At 48.0% G+C, this 23,276-nt stretch overlaps 1 protein-coding gene and 2 non-coding genes across 3 annotated transcripts; all 3 read right to left on the minus strand.

Moving 5' to 3' along the window:
* Positions 1 to 516: 516 nt before the first annotated feature.
* Positions 517 to 12,788, minus strand: DKC1 (dyskerin pseudouridine synthase 1). Its single transcript, XM_020909612.2, has 15 exons — positions 12,653 to 12,788; positions 11,969 to 12,036; positions 11,428 to 11,514; positions 9,888 to 9,979; positions 9,504 to 9,688; positions 8,810 to 8,874; positions 8,396 to 8,522; positions 7,461 to 7,591; positions 6,900 to 7,043; positions 5,207 to 5,327; positions 3,960 to 4,078; positions 3,262 to 3,365; positions 2,459 to 2,537; positions 1,680 to 1,808; positions 517 to 1,365 (listed from the first exon to the last, which is right to left on the minus strand). Exons 1-15 carry the CDS (start codon positions 12,666 to 12,668, stop codon positions 1,300 to 1,302), a joined length of 1,533 nt encoding a protein of 510 aa, XP_020765271.1. The 5' UTR covers positions 12,669 to 12,788; the 3' UTR covers positions 517 to 1,299.
* LOC139033559 (small nucleolar RNA SNORA56) lies at positions 2,608 to 2,736 on the minus strand. The gene has a single exon (XR_011486108.1). It is a non-coding gene; the product is annotated as a small nucleolar RNA SNORA56 (small nucleolar RNA).
* LOC139033557 (small nucleolar RNA SNORA36 family) lies at positions 7,222 to 7,353 on the minus strand. The gene has a single exon (XR_011486106.1). It is a non-coding gene; the product is annotated as a small nucleolar RNA SNORA36 family (small nucleolar RNA).
* Positions 12,789 to 23,276: the final 10,488 nt, after the last annotated feature.

The following is a 23,276-nucleotide window of genomic DNA, read 5'->3' on the forward strand; positions in this document are numbered from 1 at the left end:
TCCAGGTGGCTCTCAAGGGTCCCGGGCAGTGGAGGCCACCAGAAACCATCACTGGGAATGGGGCCCTGACCCTCACTGCATTCACACTCCCCTCCCCACCACTCCATATAGTTTTTGGTTCCAAATCACCTCCCCAGCCATCAGCACAAGCTTTGGCGGCTCCTGGCGTGGGTGTCTGAGCCCAGATGTGTTTGCAGGTGCCCAAACGACCCCTTGTCCCCCACCTCCTGCCTGCAACAAACACGGAGAACCTTTCTCTTCTCTGTGATTGTGGAGATCACCAAATTTGGGAAGGTTCTTTGGTTATCTCATGTCTTGAATATGCCAGAGTATCTGATCCCACACCAGGCCCCAAGGGAAATGTTACCAGACTAAGAAAAAAGGTAACCACACATACAGGAAAAGCACCACATTTCCACTAGGACATAAACACCTCTACAGTTTTAATTGCCATGTCTTTTTGTTGTTGTTGTTCTACTAACTTGTAGATCAACAATTAGAAAAATCCAACAGGAATACTTAAAAAACCAGAAGGAAATTTAATCAGTAAAAATTACAACCTTCTCCCATCAGGGAAAGGAACGGAGGGGTAAAACAAAGCCTGGAGGAATGGTTTTTTTTTGGGGGGGGGGGGGGGCTGAGCTCACAAACACAACTAGCCAGGTGGAGTCAGGTGCCTGAGGTGGTGTGTATATGTACGAGCTGTGAAGTGTACACAGGGGAGGGCATGGAAAGAGTGCACAAGACAAGCGTGCCAGAGCCCTCAGCCAGGCCTCCACCTGGAAAGGAAATCCAGGTGACTGAGGGAACTCTTGACACGAGAATAGACAGCTGTCCTCAGCACGTTGGCAAAAAAATATTATTCCCTCAATAACATGGTTCAGTTCTATTTTTCTTTTTTCACTTGCTCTAGAACATTTTGTGGAACAGCCTTTTTTTGCTTACAAACTTGTTAGATGAGGGAAGTGAGAAGCCAACTGGGAGAGGCCCAAGATGGTCAGCTGGCCCCGGGAAACAGCCATGGGTGGGCACTGGGTCTACATGGGAGGTGCTGAGTCTCCTGGGCGGAGCAGTGTACAGTGCCCAGTCCGCTCCCTTCACCAGGGTCCTTACAACAGGACGACATGGGGCAGCGATGCCAGGGGGCGTTGGTGAGGGCTCTGTGAGCTGCTCCCACATGCTGGCCTCTCCACCTTTCTGGGGACCTCGGGTCCCCTCCCTTGAGGACCAACGGAGCTCCAGGTTCACAATAAGGCTTTGATGGCTCCTCCCACCTGGACACTGTGCCACATGTCGCCCTTACTCGGAGACCATTTCCGCTTTGATTTTCTTTTTCTTCTTCTTCTTCTTGGTGCTGTCACTATCCTGGGAGGAAAAGCAAGCAAGCAAGCATCTCATAAGCACCGCCACTTTCCCAATCCCACCCCATTGGGGTCACCAGGAGGTGATGCTCATGGCTCGGATGTCCTGGGTGACCTCAATCTTGTGCATCACCGTCGAGATTTTCACTGATGCCTTCGCCTTGACACTCCCCAGCTCCACAGCCTCCCAACCCATCATGCACAGAATCCTAACTGAGCCAATTCTAGGAAACCTGGGCCCATCCCATCCTCCCTACTGGGCAGTGGGCAATGCCTTCCCCTCTCAGGAACCCAAGTCCTGGGCCCGCCTGCACACACCCCAGTTCCAGGCTCCTCCGTACTCTCCACAGCAGCTTTGGCCTTCTCCTTCTTTTTCTTCTTCTTTTCCTTCTTGACTGCCTGTGGAGCCACCGGGGACGTGTCCTCACTCTCGCTCTCTCGCTTCCGCTAAGGTGGAGACCACAGATGGCATGTTGACTCCGAGATCAACATGGACAAGAACGTTTTCAGTGAGTCACAGAAGGTGGGGAGCCAGCCCGCCAATAAGATCCTGATGGGATCCAACAGGAAATTTGCAAAAACCCCCGACAGGGCCTGGTTTACCAGGCATTCAGAGACTGTCGTGCCTGAAGGCCAGGAAGCCAGGGGCACTGCCGGAGTGCCAGGGCAACACAGAAAGGCTGCCTCCTCCCTAGGCTGCTCCCAGGAGGCCTCAGAGGGGGCAGATGGGTCAGGAACCCCACCTGCCAGGTTCCACAGCAGGCCCTTTTCAGGACATTCGGTGCCACCCACAGTAACAGACAAGCCACCATGCCATCTGATGCCAGCGGCCCCCAGCCCTGAAGCCACCACATGCACAGGTGTTCACTGGCCTTCTGCCAAGTTCCACCTGGCCCCAAGTGTCCCTATCTTGATTCCAACACACTCCTGCCACCTGTCAACCCCACTGTTTCACGGCTGTGGCCTGAGCTCAGCCAGTAGCCCAGGCCAATCTAACCCCCAGGCCCACAGACCACCCCCCCCAAGCAGACACAACAAACCAGCAGCTGGTGGGGCTGGGTGGTTGTGTTCCAAAGCCAACGCGGCACACCACTCACCTTTGGGGTTTTTACCACCTCAGCAACTACCGGCGTGGCTTTGACCACTTTGGCTGGCACATCTTTCTTGGCAGAATCGCTATGAGAGGAGCAGAAGCAAAGGGTGAGGGTTGCAGACATGCTGTCCTCAGAGGCCCGGCTGCACAAAGGCATATATGGCCAGTCGAAAGCCACCGTCAGAATACTGATGCTGGACAGAAGAGCTCACCACTGCCACTTGCAACCTGACTCCATCTAAAGTCCCACAAGCCAGGCTGGCAAGGGGCAACCATTGGCTGTGCGGGGCCCAATGCCGACTCACCCGGGGCAGCCGGGGTTCAACGCCAGCCCCAAGGCGAGTCCCAACAGCCCTGCCCTGAGTATGTTTCCTCCATATCTGGCTCTGTACTCATTGGAAAGACTGATGTTGAAGCTGAAACTCCCAACACTTTGGCCACCTGATGTGAAGAGCTGACTCATTTGAAAAGACCCTGATGCTGGGAAAGATTGAAGGCAGGAGAAGGGGATGACAGAGGATGAGATGGTTGGATGGCATCACCAACTCAATGGACATGAGTTTGAGCAAGCTCCGGGAGTTGGTGATGGACAGGGAGGCCTGGCGTGCTGCAGTCCATGGGTCTGCAAAGAGTCACACACGACTGAGCAACTGAACTGAACTAAGTTGAGTTCCTCACCAGAGTGGCTGGGAGGCAGCATCCAGTAATAGGAACTCCAGGCCCTTCCCTCTTCCCCTGCTGTCAAGGGAGCCCGGCATCCAGGCAGGCCCCCTCTCCACCGCGGGGCTGGCTGACAGCCGCCCTCACCTGTAGTCGACGTACTCTTGCGTCCAGGTGGCAGGCGTGCTATCGGTTGGTTTGCCGTGCTTGTCCAAAAGGCCCTGCTTGATCATCAGCTTCTTCTGACTCGCCTGGAGGACGGGCAGGGTGTCCAGGTTACAACAGTATTGACACAAAGCAGGTCTCATAACCACACACACACACACACACAGCAGAGTACTCGGAACTCACCCTCTCTTCCACGGGTGCAGACATGGGACTTTCAAAGGGATTGCTGTATTCCTGGGAGCCTCTGTGGTCTCATTTGTACCACCTGCCATTCCAGTGGCCCCAGACGCTTCCCTCCCCGCTTCATCTCAACATGTCACACCATATATTTCCACTGGCATGGCTCAAGCAGAGATCCCCTGCCCCAACTCCCTGACCAGGCCAAAGCCCTCACGGTGGACTCGAGGTGCCAGGGACCTTGCCACACCCCTTCACAGGGCCCTCAACTATGCTAAAAGTCACCATCCCGTGGTGCAAGTGGACTGAGGTCCATCTATGGTCCCCTTAGCCTAAATATCGTCAGGTCCAAGTGAGGCACATTTCCAACCAGCACCAACTTCCCAGAGCCCGGCACAACGCCAGCACATGGCAGTGAAGACATACCAAGAGCTGCTCGAGTATTCAACAAAGCAAAATACAATGCTGCACAGGGCACAGGCCCAGTCCCACTTACTTACTTTCGGCCCTAAACCCCACTTCCGAGGGTAAGTGTCTCTCTCCATGATAACTCTCTTGATCTTGGCTACAATGCCGTGGTCACAGGTGGAGATCACTGCTGTGGTCATCAAAGCAATTGCTGCAGGTGTTGGAAAGAGATAGAAGGAAAGACTTGATAACCAATGAGGCCAAATGCCACCATTTTATACAAGTTTTACAAATTTCTTGAAAACTTTAGGCTGTGGTGAAGAATTCACCTTCCAATACACGGGACACAGGTTCAATTCAAAGTTGGGGAATTCAGATCCCACATGCTACAGGGCACCTACGCTGGGGTGCCACAAGCAGTGAGACCACGCACAACTGGAGAGAAGCCCGCACAGCACAATGAAAGATCCTGTGTGCCGCCACTAACACTCAACACAGCCAAACAGATAGATGCTTTTTTTAAAAAATAATCTAATGGTTGAAATAAAACTCAAGCTCTACTGCCTTGAGGTTTCCACTGCAGAGAGGTGCATATGGAGAAAATCCACCATCAAGGGAAAGCAGCCTGTGAAATCACGTTCCACTTATCAAGTGCAAAAAAAACACTGATACTGATCACTCATCAAAATCTATGCTTTGGACGTCCTCAGATGAGACTTCTTAAAAAGTATTCGACTGGCCAAAAAGTTTGTGTTTTTCAGTTACATGTCTCAGAAAAATCCAAATCCATTTTTTTGGCCAGGCAGATACATCCAAAGCTCATTGTTTAATGTGCATTATTTACACCAGGAATAAAGTGTGTCATCAGGATCCCTTTCTAGCTGTGCACAATCAAGGTGGCCAGAGTGGCCAGCAGCCAGAGGGGAAGGGCCACCTCGATATTGAACCCCAAAGACATACACGTCATGCTTGGAGCTCAGACAGGGATAATCCAACAGTAGCTAAAGTTGAGCAAGTTAGCGTTGCACAGAGAGGGAGCGGACTGAAGGCTCCTCAGTTACCACCTTTATTCCCCATCAGTTGATGATTTCTTCTCTCACTGGAGAGCTAAACCGCTGAGACAGGGTGCCTAATAGCAGCTGGCAGGACAAGAGGGAACCCCGCTGACCCCTTCTCACCCATGCCTGTCCAAACTGGACCTTTGTGCTGTGACCACCTCACAGACCCCAAGGAACACAGGGATTCATTCAGTCACTCCACGAGGCCAGGCCTTGGGCACCCCCTCTGAGGGAGCCTGGCTGCGACGGTGCAGAGCAGACAGGGGTCGCTTGCCTCTTACCCATGCAGATGGCCTCCCCTTTGGTGGTGATGACCACAATCTCTTGATTGACCTCAATGCCGTCCTCATAGCGCAGGACACCTGGAAGCATGATCTTTGCCCCGTAGCAGATGGCATTCACCTGGCAGGATAGCAGCCCCATGAGTGCCCCCGTCACAAGGCAGCGCTGCCCTCTGCCCCACCCCCTACTGGACCAGAGGGGGTTGGGGGGACCAGCAAGGACCCCCTACCCATGCCAGAGGCCCGACGGCATCCACAGGCCACCGTGCAGCTTTGATCACAGCCACCACCCGCCACCCGCCACCCGCCACAGGTTGACTCAGAAACACAACCACAGCTGGAAGTCGCTACTCCTGTCCAGAGTTTACCTATTCCCTATTCCTCAGCATTGGAGAAGGAAATAGCAGCCCACTCCAGTACTCTTGCCTGGAAAATCCCATGGACGGAGGAGCCTGGTAGGCTGCAGTCCATGGGGTCGCGAAGAGTCAGACATGACTGAGCGACTTCACTTTCACTTTTCACTTTCCTGCATTGGAGAAGGAAATGGCAACCCACTCCACTGTTCTTGCCTGAAGAATCCCAGGGATTGGGTCGCACAGAGTCGGACACGGGACACGACTGAAGTGACTTAGCAGCAGTAGCAGCAGTATTCCTCAGCATGAAGGGAAAACACCCTGACAGAGCTAGGTAATAACTACCTTCCCAGGTAATATTCCTACATGATAATTACATCCCCAATGGAATGCACAAGCAAGACTGCCAAGGCCCAATGAACCAAGCCTGCACATGTTGACATGTCCTTTACGGACCCAGAGATACACGTCAAGGCCAACTCTCCCTGAGTCTGCCCACACTTGAGGCGTCCAATTCACCCTGAGGGAATCTTGTCTTCACTTGCCATATTTCTCCCCTCCCTTGAAACTCCCCCAGAAGCCACTAATTTGACCCTAGCAAAAGGGAATCACACTCACGTTGTCTTGGGTGTTGTTTTCTCAATCATTATAGGGGCAGACAGTGGTATGCCTCTTCAGTTTTTTGTCTTTTATTATAAACTAACATCTATACAGTCAAACATGTATATAGTTTAAGATCTGAGTATGAATGAACAAGCTCAAATTATTAAATATATTAACGATTACTTTCTATGAGATTATTTAGTATGCATACTAAGAAAAAAGACTTGATAATCTCCACTATGTTTAGGTTTTATGGCCTCAAATTGGGATTTATTTCAACAAAGCTCTAAATGGAGATTCTGAAAGGAGAACCAGCCAACTCTCTAATCTCAATCTTTTATCCCCATCAATACAACTTTTTCTAGCAATGTTTAAAAACCCAAGGTGTCTTAGGCACATGTAAAACTACCAGTTTACAGAAGATCAAATTTTATGTACCACTAATAGTCTATTTCTTGGACCAAGTTACTCTAAATGTTTGATGGAATTAGGCCCAGTAAACTTTTACTTTATATTTGGTTTTCACTTAATAAAGTTAATCATAAATGCTTCCATTAACAAAAATAAATTAATCCAGGTCCAATATACAAAACCAGAAAAAAAGAAAACAAGCCTCAAGGAAAATAGTGGTTGTGAGATCACAAAATCCTATTTTCTCTCTTTAAATAGAATGAAATTTTCAGGCCACGGACCACATCTCCTCTCTTGAGCTCCCATTTTGTGCAAATAGAACTTACTGCACTGTCTTTCATGACCAGCCGTTTATGAGACGTCAACAGCTTTTCCAAAGGGTAAACAACTCGCCGCAGGTAACTCTCATCCTTGTGGTTGTCATACAGCCACTGGGCATCAAGCACGTCATGCATCGTCACCATGTGGTCCTGGAAGTAGCCGCGCATGAAAATTAATCAAGGGCCATTGTACCCCCAATAGGCAAATGGACCTCACGCTTCCAAACACTGAATCAGTTTTGTCTCATCTGCTAGTCCAAGCTCATTAGTCTTTAGTCTGTTTGCAGTCACCTCTGTAACTGGTGGTCTAGTAAACCTAAGCAGGCATATCTGTAGGCTAGGGAGTAAATGAATAGAGTAACAGTCTCCATCCACACACACCCCAGTCTGTGTTTTAATGTCCCAAAGTTTAATTAACAGAACAGGGAAGCTGCCCTGGACTGAACTCAACACTTTGGGAACTGCCTTTTCTGGGATGGGAAGTAGGTGGAGTTCCACCAAGGGCTGGAAGATCTAAGTATCAGTCAGCTTTAAGAAAAACAACAACAACTCCCACCAATGACATACCTTTTCACTCATGACTCCAGAACGAACCCTCCGGAGTTCCTGCATCTGACCACCAACTCCCAACAACAAACCAAGGTGAACACACAACGTCCGAATGTAAGTGCCAGCCTCACAACTCACCCAGAAGATTCCTAAAACACACACACACACACACAAAAGTAGCACATATTTTCCTAGTAAGTAAACACATGAAAGAAAGAAGAGAAAGTGAAGTCGCTCAGTCATGTTCGACTCTTTGCAACCCCATGGACTGTAACCCACCAGGCTCCTCCATCCATGGAATTTTCCAGGCAAGAGTACTGGAGCGGGTTGCCATTTCCTTCTCCAGGGGATCTTCCTGACCCAGGGACTGAACCTGGGTCTCCCGTGTTGTGGGCAGATGCTTTACCGTCTGAGCCACCAGGGAATCCCTTAGGGAGAAAGATATTGAGTATGTTTGCTGTAATTCTTTCTTTATGGATACCTGTTATCAGGTTGAGGAATTATTCTTCTATGCTTAACTCATTGAGTAGTTTATTATTATAAAAGGGTGGGTTTCCCTGGTGGCTCAGACGGTAAAGTGTCTGCCTGCAATGCAGGAGAGACCTGGGTTCGATCCCTGGCTCAGGAAGATCCCCTGGAGAAGGAAATGGCAACCCACTCCAGTACTCTTGCCTAGAAAATTCCATGGATGGAGGAGCCTGGTGGGCTACAGTCCATGGGGTCGCAAAGAGTCAGACATGATTGAGTGACTTCACTTTCTTTCTTTAAAAACACATGACCAGATGAGAAACCCAGTTATTTTCTACCTGCAGCAGCGAAACTGGAGATGACACAGGCCACAACTACCCCATATGCTCAAGGCAGCTACTTTTACCAGACTCTGATTTTGGAAAATTCATTCAACACCAGAGTGCTCTGTGTCAGCTCGGTGCCCCACAAGCCTGAGGACCCACCTAATCGTCTTTCGGAGTCATACTCAATCATTTTGCTCTCGTAGATGGTTCTGACTCGGAGTTGCCTCTTTACTGCAGCAATAAGTGGGGGTCGTTGGAATAAGGCACCTGTCAGGGTTTCTAGGGCCTAGGAAGAAACACAAACAAAACTGCTCTTACTGCATGGACTCTCAAAGACAATCAAAGGGCAGATTTGGAGAGTTTAAGGGCACAAGTGACATGCAGAAGGTCTCCTGCAATCACTAAAAGTGCCTTTCAATTTTTGATTCCTTCTGCAACTCCACATGGGTGGCTCAGGACTGATCAGAAGCCTCTCCTCAGAAGGGACATGAGCAAAAGTGTCTCTGCCATCTGCAGTCGCCTGCCCAGGTTGGCCCAGTGGCTCAGGTGGCTTCCCTCCAATGACAGACTTACCCTGGAAAGCTGAGTCCCCCCTTCAATAGCATTGTGCAGCCGGACAATCCCCACATACTCTTTGCCTGTAAAATGACAAGAGTAGTCAGGTGTGGCCACTGAGTTTGCTGTTATTTCACATATTCTTGTATCACTTGTAATCTGGTGCAGCCAGGGAAAACAGGCAAATTTCTATCAAATTTGCAGGAAGAAAGATTTCAGGGTGCAGATGTAGGAAAGGAACGAAGACCCTAATGTCACAGGTTCAACTCTCAACGTGCTGAGGACAAGAATACCTGTGGACAGCCTGCCTGGAGGGCACCTTGCAAGGCCAAGGAGAATTTTCCCTGATGACAACGAGGAAGCATTATTTTAGGCAGAAGCTGCAGGGTATTTCAAGGAGCCTGAAGTGCCAGGCCTGCAGTCGAACTAGGACTCAGATCTGCCTCAGGGCTAGAAGCAGATCCACTTGGCTCCACGTGCTTGTCAAAAGCACCCAGAACACCCAACAAGGCAGCCTCATCAGGATCTGGCAGAAGACAGAAGGCACATACCAAGCCAGAGTATCCCTTGCTTCTGGTCTTTTTTTTTTTTTGGTTTGTAAGATTTTACCAATGAAGAAATCACTTCTGAAAGCCACATGCAGAAGGGCAAGGAAACACAGAAAGCCTTCCCATCTTCAAGTTGCCCCGTCGTTCCTCCCGCTCTGATTTACCTGCGCTCTGCTGTGATTTCACCAACCGAGTGGCTCGTTCGATGCACACTATTAAACAACCAGTCACCTTGGGATCCAGGGTTCCACTGTGTCCCGTCTTCTCGACCCGAAGTATTCGCCGGATCCAGGCTACCACCTCATGGGAAGAGGGGTTGGAGGGCTTGTCAAGGTTAATAAAACCTGTCCTAGATTGGGAAAGAAATTACTGGGTCATCAACTCTGGGCCTCGGATGAAAACCAAATTTGCAGAGTAAAAACCAAGTGCTGACCATGGGCACAGGTTATCATATATATTGAGGGCATGTCACCACCTCCTTGAATAACTGATGTGAAACGGTCATTGTGCAAAGAAGTGGGAACAGTGCTTGCTCCCAACAGGCTTACCTGATGTAGTCCCCAATCTCCCTCTTCAGAGGATTTGAACCACAAGGAAGAGGTGTGTAATGTGTTGTCCTTACATTTAGCTTATCAAAATTCTAGAAAGCAACGATACAACACAAAATAAGCAATAAATCATTAACATGTGGAAAATTAAGTCAGGACCACTACGAACCATGATAAGGTGACCCTTTGGGTTCCTGATTTGGATTTTGCTCCTGTATTTCCATTATTTGCTGTGACAGACTGCTAAGCCCCACTACATGCTGGAAAAATTATCCAAGAAGACGACAAATTTGCTCCCTCCTCCAGAAAGGCCTCCTGGGGTACTACAGAACAAACATGGCTTCACTGTACAGGCACAGGCTTATGAGTAAAATACGGACTAGCTTTGATTTTCTCAGGGACCAAAGATAGCCAGCTGGAGGATGACTGGCAACATGGTTCCTCACACCTAACCAGCTCACTCCTGCCTTCGACGCTCCCATTCCACTCCTTATATCTGCTTCTCCTCGCTCTTTCCAAGCTTCCACCACCAGTCTGAAAACGCTCCCCTCAGTGCAAGTTCATTAGCTTCATGTTGGTACTTCCCACTAGCAGGAATTATTTTTAACTGCCTGTATCTCCCACCTCTAGATTTTACATTCCATGATGGTAGGACTAATTGCCAACATGGTTTATTGGCAGGTAAAAACAAGAGAACCAGATACTATCTAAATGGCAGACACATCTGGCCAAGCATAAATTCAACTGCATTGAATTATATAAACAAATCTCATCTTTTACCTCCTGTTTAGTGGTTGATTCAAATTCTCTAGGCAAGAATACTGGAGTGGGTGGCCATTTCCTTCTCCAGGGGATCTTCCAGACCCAGGGATCAAACCCAGGGATCTCCCACATTGCAGGCAGATTCTTTACTGTCTGAGCCACTAGGGAATCCTGTCTTTCAGTAAACTTACCTCTTAATCTCATAGCTAGCACCCATTATGTCAGTAACAAAATTTTAATTCTATTCATTACTTAACTACTTTAAGAAAAACACAACAGTCAATAACTTCTAGAGTACGTGATACATGCTGGGCACTGTGGCATGTTTCATGGATCACCTCCTACAACCCTCAGTGGGCCTTCTGAAAGGAGGTATTATTTGCCAAGAGCCTCAGAGAGATCAAGATTAGCCTAATGTCACACTGTGCCTGACCCAAATGGGTCTAGCATTGAAATATATGCTGTAAAGTATGTACTACTCCACAAACCAGTAAATGTCTGTAAAGTGAAGCTAAGTACAGAAATTGAGAGTTGTTTATAAAATTTGATAGCAGTCTCACATTGTTGCAAAATTTACCTGTATTCCACAAGTGTTGGGTACACTGGAAATTAATAAAAAAAAAAATAAAACTCAGGTCTTCATCTCAACTACCTTGAGGAACATTGATTTAGGCAGCCTCACCTAGCCTTGCCTAAGTCCAGGATCCATTCTTAATCAACTGTTTAATACTCAGAAACAGTGTAAAAGCCAGACTTTGAGCTGATGCAAAACACATACCTTTAGCAACAGGGGCCACTGAGATGTGTCCAACTGAGCCACTTTGGATTCAGGTTTGATGAGAAATTCTTCAGCATGTTGTATTTCCTTCCAGAGGACAGAAACACAACCTGTTAAGACTCCCCACTTGAATCTGAACCCTTCCATTATGACTACCAAAGTCTACACCTGTGCAATAAGAAACAAAGTGTCTATGCCTTTTCACTGAGATCTCCAAAGGAAAGAGAAGAAATAAATGAAGAACTGAGAAAAATAAGTTAAGTGGCACCAAGATGGGAATAGCCAATTTAAGCGAAAAGAGGGATAGTGGGTCTGATAAGAAAGACAATTTCAGGGAAAGCAGTCACTGTGGGCAACACCATTTAGCAAAGTGTGCCTGACAGCAGAGAGACCTAGGCTGGATGGAGCTTTGTAGTTTCTATCTCAGGACCGCGCGCGATAACACCCCATTCCTTCCAAATCTTTAGAAACAGTTCTTTTCTGCAATCTGGCCTCTAAGAAACCTTTCGAGTCGGAGCAGAATAAAAATATTCCTACTTACCGCCACAGCCTCCTCTGGTAATGATTTCCGCTCCTTTTTCTTCTTATGTTTCTTCGGCAAAATAAGGACTTAAAAAACACACACAAGAATTGGGAATTTTCCCCGAAAATCAAGGCGATCGAGTTGAAAAGGGCAGCTGAAAAACGGCCGTCTGGTATAGGCTCATAGGGGAAGCGCGTGGGGGTCAGGCCAGTGCCCAGGGCGGCCGGGCGGGCTCGCGACAGCAGCCACACGTGTCGCCCTCCTTCCCGGTTCACCACGTGGCCGCGCGGGGCTGAAAGGCCCTAGGCCCGCGGGCCTGTAAGTTCCATCAGGGACCATCCGACGGTCCTCGAGGGCTTGGGGCCCCTAGAACTTCTTTTTCGCCTGGGAGGTCCGCGCCCGCCCGAGCCCCTCGGCCCCTTCTCTTCCCCTCCTCGCGCGGCGCTGACCATGGCGGCAGAATGGGGGAGCGCGACCCAGGCCCCGTCGGCGGGAGGCCCGGGCCTCATGGCGTCACGTCACCGCGGGGGCCTCTCAATCTCTCGCCCTCACCCCGTGGAACCAAGGCCAAGCGACAAGGTCGGCGGGAGGCGCGGCGGCTGGAGCCAGCGGACAGTTCTGGCCTCGACGTCCGCCACCCCCCACCCCCGGCTCCCCCCGTCGGAGGTCGCGACCCGGGCCCGGCCGGCCAGCCGCCCTCACCTTCCGCGTCCGCCATGTTGCCCCGCTGAGCTCCCGAGCCGCGTGGGCCACCGCCGCGAGAAAGCTACTGCAGGCTCCCGCCGCCGTCAGGCTGCGCCGCTAGGCCCCGCCCACCTGTGCGCCGCCCCGTGCGTGTCGTGCAGAGGGGCGGGGCGAGGCGGCGCGGAGCCCCCAGCGCGCGTCGGACGGCCGCACCATCTCATTGGCGGCCGCGGCGGCCCGCGCTGGCGCAACCGCGCGTGCGCCTTGGGCTTCGCCCCGCCTTCAGCGGCCCGGCCGGGGAGCGCCTGCGCAGCCCACCTGGGCGGGGCTTAGCTGTGGGCGTGGCCGAGCGAAGTTCTAGTCTTTCTCACCGGTTTTTTGTACGGGAAACTTGGGCACCTGGGCACGTGTCTCAGCGTTCCTTGCTTCCCGCGCTCCACCCCCCCGACCCTTCAAGGTGGCTGTCGGATCAGTCCCGATGCCGAAAAGAAGACAGACGTCGAGGCACATAGAGCTTTGCAGCTTCTAATTTCCATCGTGCTAGAGCGGCACAGCCCAATAGAAACAGAGTGCGAGTTCCTTGTGGACTTTTAAATTTTACAGCATCCACTTGAAAAAAAAAAAAGCAAAGTAGACGGTTACATCGGTTTCAATAACAGACTGTATTTAACGCAGCAATTGGCAATATTATCGTTTCAGCATATAAGCAATGCACAACATTATGAATGACATATTTTACTATTTTTTTGTTTGGTTGGTTTTTTTTTCTGTACCAAGTCTTCCGGTGATGCTTTCTGGTTAAAACACAGCTGGATTGCAGCTCCACTACGGGTCTCCTTGGGCTTCCCTTGTGGCTCAGCTGGTAAAGAATCCGCCTGCAATGCAGGATACCTGAGTTCAATTCCTGGGTGGGGAAGATCCCCTGGAGAAGGGGAAAGCTACCCACTCCAGTATTCTGGCCTGGAGAATTCCATGGGGTCGCAAAGAGTCGGACACGACTGAGCGACTGAACTGAATAGGGCTCCAGGCGAAGTGATCAATACTCAAAGGTCACTTGGGGCGGTCATACTAGACCGTCAAGCAACTAGAGGCTCCAGGTTCCAGATTTTTCCCTCTTCCTTTGGTTCACTTCTCTTCTCGCTCTCAAGTGGGGATTTTTACACCTAGCCCCCATAGACTTAATTGATCTGGAGTTATTTCTTTATTGCTATTGTCAATGGAATTTTTACCATCATCTTTTCTAACAAGCTGCTACTGACAAAAGAGGACAACTATTGCTCTTCTTCCATTTCCTCCTGTGCCATCCAAAGATTAGGAATTTTCCCATTTTACTTGTGGCTTAAAATACACGCAGTGATAGATTTCCTCTTCTTGGGCTCTAAAATCACTGTGGATGGTGACTGCAGCTGTGAAATCAGAAGATGTTTGCTTCTTGGCAGGAAAGCCATGACAAACCTAGACATGTGTTGAAAAGCAGAGACATTACTCTGTTGGCAAAGGTCCATATAGTCTTCCCAGTGGTCACATAAGGTTATGAGAGCTGGACGGTAAAGTGGAGTGCTGAAGAATTGATGCTTTCAAACTGTGGTGCTGGAGAAGACTCCTGAGAGTCCCTTGGACAGCAAGGAGATCAAACCAGTCAATCTTAAGGGAAATCAACCCTGAATACTCATTGGAAGGACTGATGCTGAAGCTGAAACTCCAGTATTTTGGTCATCTGATGCAAACAGCTGACTCATTGGAAAAGTCCCTGATGCTGGGAAAGATTGAGGGCAGAAGGAGAAGAGGGTGTCAGAGGATGAGATGGCTGGATGGCATCACCAATGCAATGGACATGAACTTGGGCAAACTTTGGGAGATGGTGAGGGACAGAGAGGCCTGGTGTGCTGCAGTCCATGGGGTTGCAGAGTTGGACACAACTGGGCAACTGAACAACAACTATATATATGGGCTTCCCTGGTGGCTCAGATGGTAAAGAATCTGCCTGCACTGTGGGAGGACCTGGGTTCAATCCCTGGGTCAGGAAGATCCCCTAGAGAAGAAAATGGCAACCCACTCCAGTATTCTTGCCTGGAGAATTCCAAGGACAGAGGAGCCTGGCAGGCTACAGTCCATAGGGTTGCAAAGAGTTGGACATGACTGAGTGACTAACACTTTCATTTCTTATCAGTTCAGTTCAGTCGCCCAGTCATGTCTGACTCTATGTGACCCCATGGACTGCAGCATGCCAGGCCTCCCTGTCCATCACCAACTCTCGGAGTTTACTCAAACTCATGTCCATCTGAGTCGGTGATGCCATCCAACCATCTCACCCTCTGTTGTCCCCTTCTCCTCCCACCTTCAATCTTTCCCAGCATCTTTTCAAATGAGTCAGCTCTTCGCATCAGGTGGCCAAACTCTAAACCCTGCCAGATCCCCCCTCACCAGCAGAAGTGGTTCCTCCTCCCCTGTCTGATAAGGCTGCTTCTTCCTTCTTTGGAGACCTTATAATGATATCACCTAGTCAGTTACCAAGCAATGGGATGCCCGTTCTTGTAACCTACTCCTCCCATCCCTTGTCTCCAGTCCCAAGATTTGGGGAGGAGGATGTTGGAATGAGTTGTCATGTGCAACCCACTGCCTCGCCCCTTAACTAATGTCATCCCTTTGGGTGACATTACTTTCAGCAAAACACTGAGACATACTTTGGTGAACATTCTGGAGAACTAGTCTCGGGAAGGAGGTGGGAGGTCTTGCCATGGAAACAGTCTTGTGCTCTCAGTGGGAAGGATGGGATCCCAGAGAAGTAAAGTGTAAGTGGTGGCACTAAATCCCATCGAAACAGTACAGGTAACACAAGATACAGCAGGGCTGGCAGCTGGAACTAAGATGGTTCACCCCAAAGGATCTTTGGGGGTGATTGATCATGCTGTCATGAGTAAGCTCTGGGAGTTGGTGATGGACAGGGAGGCCTGGCATGCTGCAGTCCATGGGGTCACAAAGAGTCAGACTTGACTGGGCAACTGAACTGAACTGATAAAAAATGAAAGTATTAGTCGCTCAGTCATGTCCAACTCTTTGCAAACCTATGGACTGTAGCCTACCAGGCTCCTCTGTCCATGGAATTCTCCAGGCAAGAATACTGGAGTGGATTGCCATTTTCTTCTCCAGGGGATCTTCCTGACCCAGGGATTGAACCCAGGTCTCCCCACATTGCAGGCAGATTCCTTACCATCTGAGCCACCAGGGAAGCCCATATATATATAGTTGTTGTTCAGCAGCTCAATTGTGTCTGACTCTTTGCAACCCCATGGAGTGCAGTACACACCTGTAGTAGACCACCACCAACCAAAACGCTCAGTCTGGTGAACAGCAGCCTGCCTTTAATCACCACCATGGAAAATCATGGCCTCTCATCGAATTTCCAGACCCAGTCAAATCACAGGCTCAGCTCTCAAGCAAAGGTGAGGCCAGGTACACGGAATACTACAAGTGTGTACTCTTAACCTGCCTCTGACTTACCCTTGGGACCATAGAGGCCACTGTGGTCCACTAGTCGGAGATGGAATCTTAGTCTGGATCTCTCTACCTGTGGACACCCAGTTCCTGACTGCATAATTGGAAACCAACACAATTGGCAGCTGGAAGAATTCCGATGTTGGAAAAACCATCCAAAGGAAGCCCCAGGCACTGCCCCGTCAATTATCTGGCACGTTATCATAAAGAAGTCCCTGACTGATTGGATCATCTCATTCTGCCCCAAACCATCATGCTGGCCTGCTCCATTAATGGCATCATGCCAAATGGACCAGATGCCCAGGAACTAGCAAGTATTTCACCACCCAGCGAAAGATAAGCCCTATGAAAATCCAGGGGCCCAAAACATTTGCAAAGTTTCTGGGCACCAGTGGACTGAGACAGGTTGACAGGGATGGTCCCTCTAAAGAGAAACAGAAGTTGCTGAACCTGGAACTCACTATCATAAAGAAAGAACCCTGACAATTGCTGGGCTCTGGCTGAGAGTGGCACGCCCTGCTAGGATGGTTTTACATCTTGGCCAAAAACCAGCTGGGGAAATTGATGTGGGTCTATTTCTGGGTTCTCTATCCCATTCCATTTATTTATATGTTTCTCCCTCTACTGATACTAGGAAGTGGCAACCCACTCCAGTACTCTTGCTTGGAAAAATCCCATGGATGGAGGAGCCTGATAGGTTACAGTGCACAGGATCACAAAGAGTCCGACACGAGTGAGCGACTTCACTTTCACTTTTTCTACTGACACCACACAAATTTTTTTTTTTTACTTTTTAAAAAATTTTAATTGGAGGCTAATTGTGATATTGTGGATACCACACAATCTTGATCACTGCAGTTAAATAATGAGCCTTGAAATGTGTTGATCTTGTATCCTGCAACTCTGTAGAACTCACTTATTGGTTATGGGAGTTTTTCCGGTAGATTCCTTTGGATTTTCTATGAAGACAATGATATCATCTGCAAATCGAGACACTGTTATTTATTCTTCTCAATCTGTGCACTTTTTGTTTTTTTCCCTTTATTGCACTGGCTAGAACTTCCAACATTGTGTTGAATAAGAGTAGTGAGGGCAGATAGCCTTGCCTTGTTCCCAACCATAAGAGAAAATGCCCCATTTTTCACAATTTAACCATGATGTTAGTCATGTCCTCCATAGATGCTATTTAACAAGTAGAGGAAATTCCCCCTCTAGCCTTAGTACTGAGTGACTTACACTTCATGAGCATTTTGGTCTTGAATTGACATTGGGTTTGTCAAATGTATGCTCTGCATCAACTGCTGCAACAATGTGACTTCTTTTGCTTGTCAATATAGTAGATATCATTGATTGATTTTTCATATATTGAATGAGCCTTTTATCCCTGGAGTAAATCCCACCTGCTCATGGTGTATAATTCTTTTTATGTGTTTGTGGATGTGACTTGTCAATTTTACATTATTGGCCTTTCACACACATGTATAGCTATTTCCCCATGTCTGTCCCTCATCTAGAAATTGGAGAAGAATTTTCTTTTCAAATTTTCTCTTTTCACAGAGAATAAGTTAGATGTATGACAACTTTGCCCCACATAACATCATTAAAATAGAAACTCTTCCTTAATAGTGGATGCTTGCTTTCATAAATCCCTCTATTTACAAGATGTACCGTACTTAAAGAACTGCCAAACTAAACCTATTTTTTTTTGGTGGGGAAAACTTCCTCTTCTCTTGTTTTGTTTTTAAATGTTGTTTACTTATTTTATTGAAGTGTAGTTGATTTACAATATCATGTTAGTTTCAGGTGTATAGCACAGTGATTCAGTTATATATTCTCTTTCAGATTCTTTTCCATTATAGGTTATAAGATATTAAATATGAAGTGAAAGTCGCTCAGTCGTGTCTGACTCTTTGTGACCCCATGAACTGTACAGTCCACGGAATTCTCCAGGCCAGAATACTGGAGTGGGTAGCCTTTCCCTTCTCCAGGGGATCTTCCCAATCCAGGGATGGAACCCCAGTCTCCTGTATTGCAGGCAGATTCTTTACCAGCTGAGCCACCAGGGAAACCCAATATTGAATATATTTATTCATATAACTAAATAGATATTGAATATAGTTCCCTGCTACCCAGTAGGTCCATGTTGGTTATCTGTTTCAAACTAAGCTTAAGAAGCCACAAAGGGAATCCAGCTTGTAGAAAAGCACTTGCTCTTCATATTATCTACTCTCCCCAGGCTGGAGTGCAAACCAGCTGCCCTCTGACTACCACCATCTCAGATGAATGGAACTTGATTGTTTCAACAATCATGGTGAGCATCATGCTGGGCCATTATACTGAAGACATCATGCTTACTGCACTTGGTGGCCAAGAGGTACCAAACATGCTTCATCAAGACACATGTCTGGAGGATAAAATGGCAGCCCACTCCTGTATTCTTGCCTGGGAAATCCCATAGACAGAAGAGCCTGATGGGCTACAGTCCATTGGGTTGCAAAGAGTTGGACACAACTTGGCAACTAAGCACATGCGCGCGCACACACTGTTGCAATGAAGGAGGAAACAGACAGAGCTGGACTCCATCTTAGGCCAGGCTGCGAACATTAGGCTACACGCATGGTCACCCTCCCAGTGGACTCTGAACTTTGTGCCCGGTGTCTATAGAAATGGCATACCAATGGAAAACCAGACCCCCCGGATAAAAGAGCCTCAGGACTTGTACTTGGACTCTCCATTGCCTAAAAGAATATGCTAATTATCTCTGTAACAGAACAAAGTCATAAATTCCATTATGTTTATCGGGATATGACCACAGTCCTATTGATAAATGTCCACTGTTTATCTAGTCTTGTGACACATGAATCATGGGTTAACTTTGATCGTATCTCTCTTTTACCTTGTCCAGACTAGTTTCAAGGAATTTGGGGAGGTGGGTTTGAGCAAGTACACTTAGGGTATATAAGGTTTTCACAAAAACTGGTCGGGGTCCTTGGCTAAGAGGAGACTCTGCCTTGGGCCCGCCAGTGTAATAAACTGCACTCCACTATCTGCATTGTCCTTCTGAGTGAGTTTGTTTCCTGGAACGTGTGGCTACAGCAGCAACAGGGTAACAAGGACATCCCCTGATTCCCAAAAATAATCAGAAAAAAAAAAGACACATTTATGCCAGAGTGTGAAGTGTGAGAGATCAAGCCCATGAAAACCCAAGAGAATGACCCTTAGTGATATTTTGAGATGGTCTGGACCATGCTAGGTATTCAATAAGTTGCTGCACCTCATACCACCTCCCACTCAGGCACCACATTTGGTGGGGTTCTTCAGATTCTGTAGGCAACATATACTACATGAAATTGTGCCCACCAGTGCTTCAGCAAGTCACCTAAGAGTTGACATGATTTTGGTGGGACACAGGGCAAGGAAAGTTTCTATGGCAGGTACCAGTTACTCGACACACTGCAAGGCTGCATGGAGCTTATGACAAGTCCGGAAAAGAGAAACATCCTGTGGACTCCTGAAAGACATCATGCCCTCTACTACAAACATATTTTCCTTTTGATCAACAGCTTCTGGCTTATTCCTGGTCTGTGGGAAAGTCTGAATGTCTGGCCATCTAATCCTCCATGGGAAGGGGAAGATTTGAGACCAGACTCATGCAGGTCTGGAAGGTATAGGACAGTCGCTCAAGCAGGTGGTTCCCAGCTCTGTGACCCCTGTTGTGGATGACCCTTTCCCTTGACTGCCACGTGTCACCTCCTGGGTGTCTTGCTCAAGGTCTCCAAAGGAAGCAAGTGGCAGGCTCCATGTGTTGAACTGAGAATCTAATGGGGAGAACTGTTTTCACAGAGGAAAGTGAAGTCGCTCAGTCATGTCCAACTCTTTGGGACCCCATGGACTGTAGCCTACCAGGGCTCCTCTGTCCATGGGATTTTCCAGGCAAGAATACTGGAGTGGGTGGCCATTTCCTTCTCCAGGGGATCTTCCCAACCCAGGGATCAAACCCAGGTCTCCCACATTGTAGGCAGACGCTTTAACATCTGAGCCACCAGGGAAGTGAAAGAGTAACAGGCAGGAAGGCCAGGGGTCTCCAAATGGAGGAAATAGGCTGCAAGTGTCAGACATTTTTATCTCTCTTAAGCGGCAGGAGGAAACAAACTAGTGATATTTTTTTTCCTTCTCTATACAAATTTAAAAGGAGGTTTCTCTTAAAATACTGTGTTGCCATAATGACACCTGGTTTCAGTTGAAGTGAACTATTCTCAAACCTTGAGTTAACCAATGCATTCTTCTTATGGAAATGTTTGTCTTAAGCTATGTTAATGTACTATTCAATTACCCCAGACTCTGTCTTCAAGTAGGTTCTGCCTAAAGGCTCACAACCTGCCTGACAAACCAGTATGTTATACTCAGATATTGTTCCCCTAATCTATGTAAATGAAACTATTTGTATGGTAATCTGCCCTTCTACAAGATTCAAGTCAATCATTTTATGGCCTGGGATGAATCATCATTGGTGCCAAGATTATCCCAAAATGCATCTTATGGATGAGGGGCCTGGTGCCATTCTGAGTTTTAAGACATTCCTTTCTTTCATTAACAGACTGCTAGTGACTATATGGTGGCTCAGAGGTTAAAGCGTCTGCCTGGAATGCAGGAGACCCAGGTTTGATCCCTGAGTTGGGAAGACCCCCTGGAGAAGGAAATGGCAACCCACTCCAGTACTCTTGCCTGGAGAATCCCATGGAGGGAGGAGCCTGGTAGGCTACAGTCCATGGGGTCGCAAAGAGTCGAACATGACTGAGCGACCTCATTTTCTTTCTTTCTAGTGGCTATATAACATCCAGCTAAAAACTAGCAGGGGGGTATTCTTTCTGCCCCCTTCTGATGTCTATGTCAGAAGCTTTCTCTATCTCCTTTATACTTTAATAAAACTTTATTACACAAAAGCTCTGAGCGATCAAGCCTTGTCTCTGGCCCCAGATTGAATTCTTCTCTGGAGGCCAAGAATCCCAGCGTCTTTTTGTTCAGCAAAAATCTTTCAGAAGTTTACAGAGTAAAGGAATCAGCAGAGAGGAGTGAGTCTCCCCTCCCAGGAACGACACTTAGGCCGCAGTCACTGGCACTGCTATGTACTCAGCCTGTCCACAGCAGAGACCTACATTCATCCCCCAGTAAGGGAGCCTTTGGACTTTCCAGGTAGCTCAGCTGGTAAAGAATCTGCCTGCAATGCCAGAGACCCCAGTTCGATTCCTGGGTTGGGAAGATCCCCTGGATAAGGGATAGGCTACCCACTCCAGTATTCTTGGGCTTCCCTGGAGGCTCAGCTGGTAAAGAATCCACCTGCAATGCGGGAGACCTGGGTTTGATCCCTGGATTGGGAAGATGCCCTGGAGGAGGGCATGGCAGCACACTCCAGTATTCTTGCCTGGAGAGCCTCCACAGACAGAGGAGCCTGGTGGGCTGCAGTCCATGGGGTCATAAAGAGTAAACAACATGACTTGAACAACTAAGCACAGCACAGCATGGTGGCCTTCCCGGGGGAGGTGGCCACAATTTGTCCTGGCTTGAATAGGTACTTATCTTAAGCGACTTTTCAGATGACTTGGCCCCCCATAGACTTACTGTCTTGCATTCACTTTAGTGATCTTTCACATAACAGTGCTTCCGACCAAGGTAATCCCTGTAAGACACGAGACATGTGCCCTGTGCTCACAGTGAGGGACTGCCCTGAAGACCCAGGCTGGAGACGGTGGGGATGGTCAGTCTAGTAGAGGTCAGTTCCTACCCTAGTTGGTGAAAAGACACTGAAGGGGAGCTGCTGTCTTACAGGAGTCAAGACTGAGGTAGTGGCCATTGTATGGTGGTGTTTCTCCTTTGCTGGAATCCACGACCTGTGAATCAAGAAGGGGGGATGATTCCTCATGATTAGGAGTCATCATTTCTAATCTTCTACTCTTAGGGCATTTCATCCCCTGCCTGCAGCTTGGAGGTCTGTTGGTTCCCAAGAACGGGATGCTTCTACAAGAATCCAAGTGTTGGTTCCATCATATTACAAGTTGAGATTGCCATCTGGCCACATAGGGTTTTTTATGCCACTGAAACAACAGGCAAACTACCAGTCTACTGAGTAGGCTTGGATGGTTGACGTTGTTGTTTTTTAGTTGCTCAGTCATGTTTGACTCTTTGCAACCCCGTGAACTGCAGCACGCCAGGCTTCCCTATCCTTCACTGTCTCTTGGAGTTTGCTCAAATTCATGTCTATTGAGTTGGTGATGCCATCCAATCATCTCATCCTCTGTGTCACCCCCTTCTTCTGCCTTGAATCTTTCCCAGCATCAGGGTCTTTTCCAATGAGTTGACTCTGCGTTGGGTGGCCAAAGTATGATAACTTCAGCATCAGTTCTTCCAGTGAATATTCAGGGTTGATTTCCTTTAGGATTAACTGGTTTGATCTCCTTGAAGTCCAAAGGACTCTCAAGAGTCTTCTCCAGCACCACAATTCAAAAGCATCAATTCTTTGGTGCTCAGCTTTCTTTATGGTCCAACTCTCACATCCGTACATGACTACTGGAAAAACTATAGCTTTGATATATGGACCTTTGTTGGCAAAGTGATATCTCTGCTATATATATATCTGCTTTTTAATACACCGTCTAGGTTTGTCATAGCTTTACTTCCAAGGAGTGAGTGTCTTTTAATTTCATGGCTTCAGTCACCATCCCCAGTGATTTTGGAGCCCAAGAAAATAAAGTCTGTCACTGTTTCCATTTTTTCCCCCATCTATTTGCCATGAAGTGATGGGACTGGATGCCATGATCTTCATTTTTTGAATGTTGAGTTTTAAGCCAGCTTTTTCACTCTCCTCTTTCACTTTCATCAAGAGGCTCTTCAGTTCCTCTTCACTTTCTGCCATAAGGGTGGCATCATCTGCATATCTGAGGTTATTGATATTTCTCTCGGCAATCTTGATTCCAGCTTGTGCTTCATCCAGTGTGGCATTTCGCATGATGTACTTTGCATACAAGTTAAATAAGCAGGGTGACAATATACAGCCTTGATGTACTCTTTTTCCAATTTGGAAGCAGTCTGTTGTTCCATGTAAGGTTCTAACTGTTGCTTTTGCAATGTATACAGGTTTCTCAGGATGTTA

The sequence above is a fragment of the Odocoileus virginianus genome, unplaced genomic scaffold (assembly GCF_023699985.2).
Source record: "Odocoileus virginianus isolate 20LAN1187 ecotype Illinois unplaced genomic scaffold, Ovbor_1.2 Unplaced_Scaffold_16, whole genome shotgun sequence".
Taxonomy (NCBI): domain Eukaryota; kingdom Metazoa; phylum Chordata; class Mammalia; order Artiodactyla; family Cervidae; genus Odocoileus; species Odocoileus virginianus.

What these genes read in the sequence shown, in the direction of transcription:
- DKC1 (XM_020909612.2), bottom strand. An exon ending in TGACTCCGAAAGACGATTAG is followed by an intron (nt 7,592 to 8,395) that starts GTGGGTCCTCAG and finishes TGTGTGTTTTAG; the next exon opens with GAATCTTCTGGGTGAGTTGT. An exon ending in CAAGAGTACGTCGACTACAG is followed by an intron (nt 2,538 to 3,261) that starts GTGAGGGCGGCT and finishes CTCCTCTCATAG; the next exon opens with CGATTCTGCCAAGAAAGATG.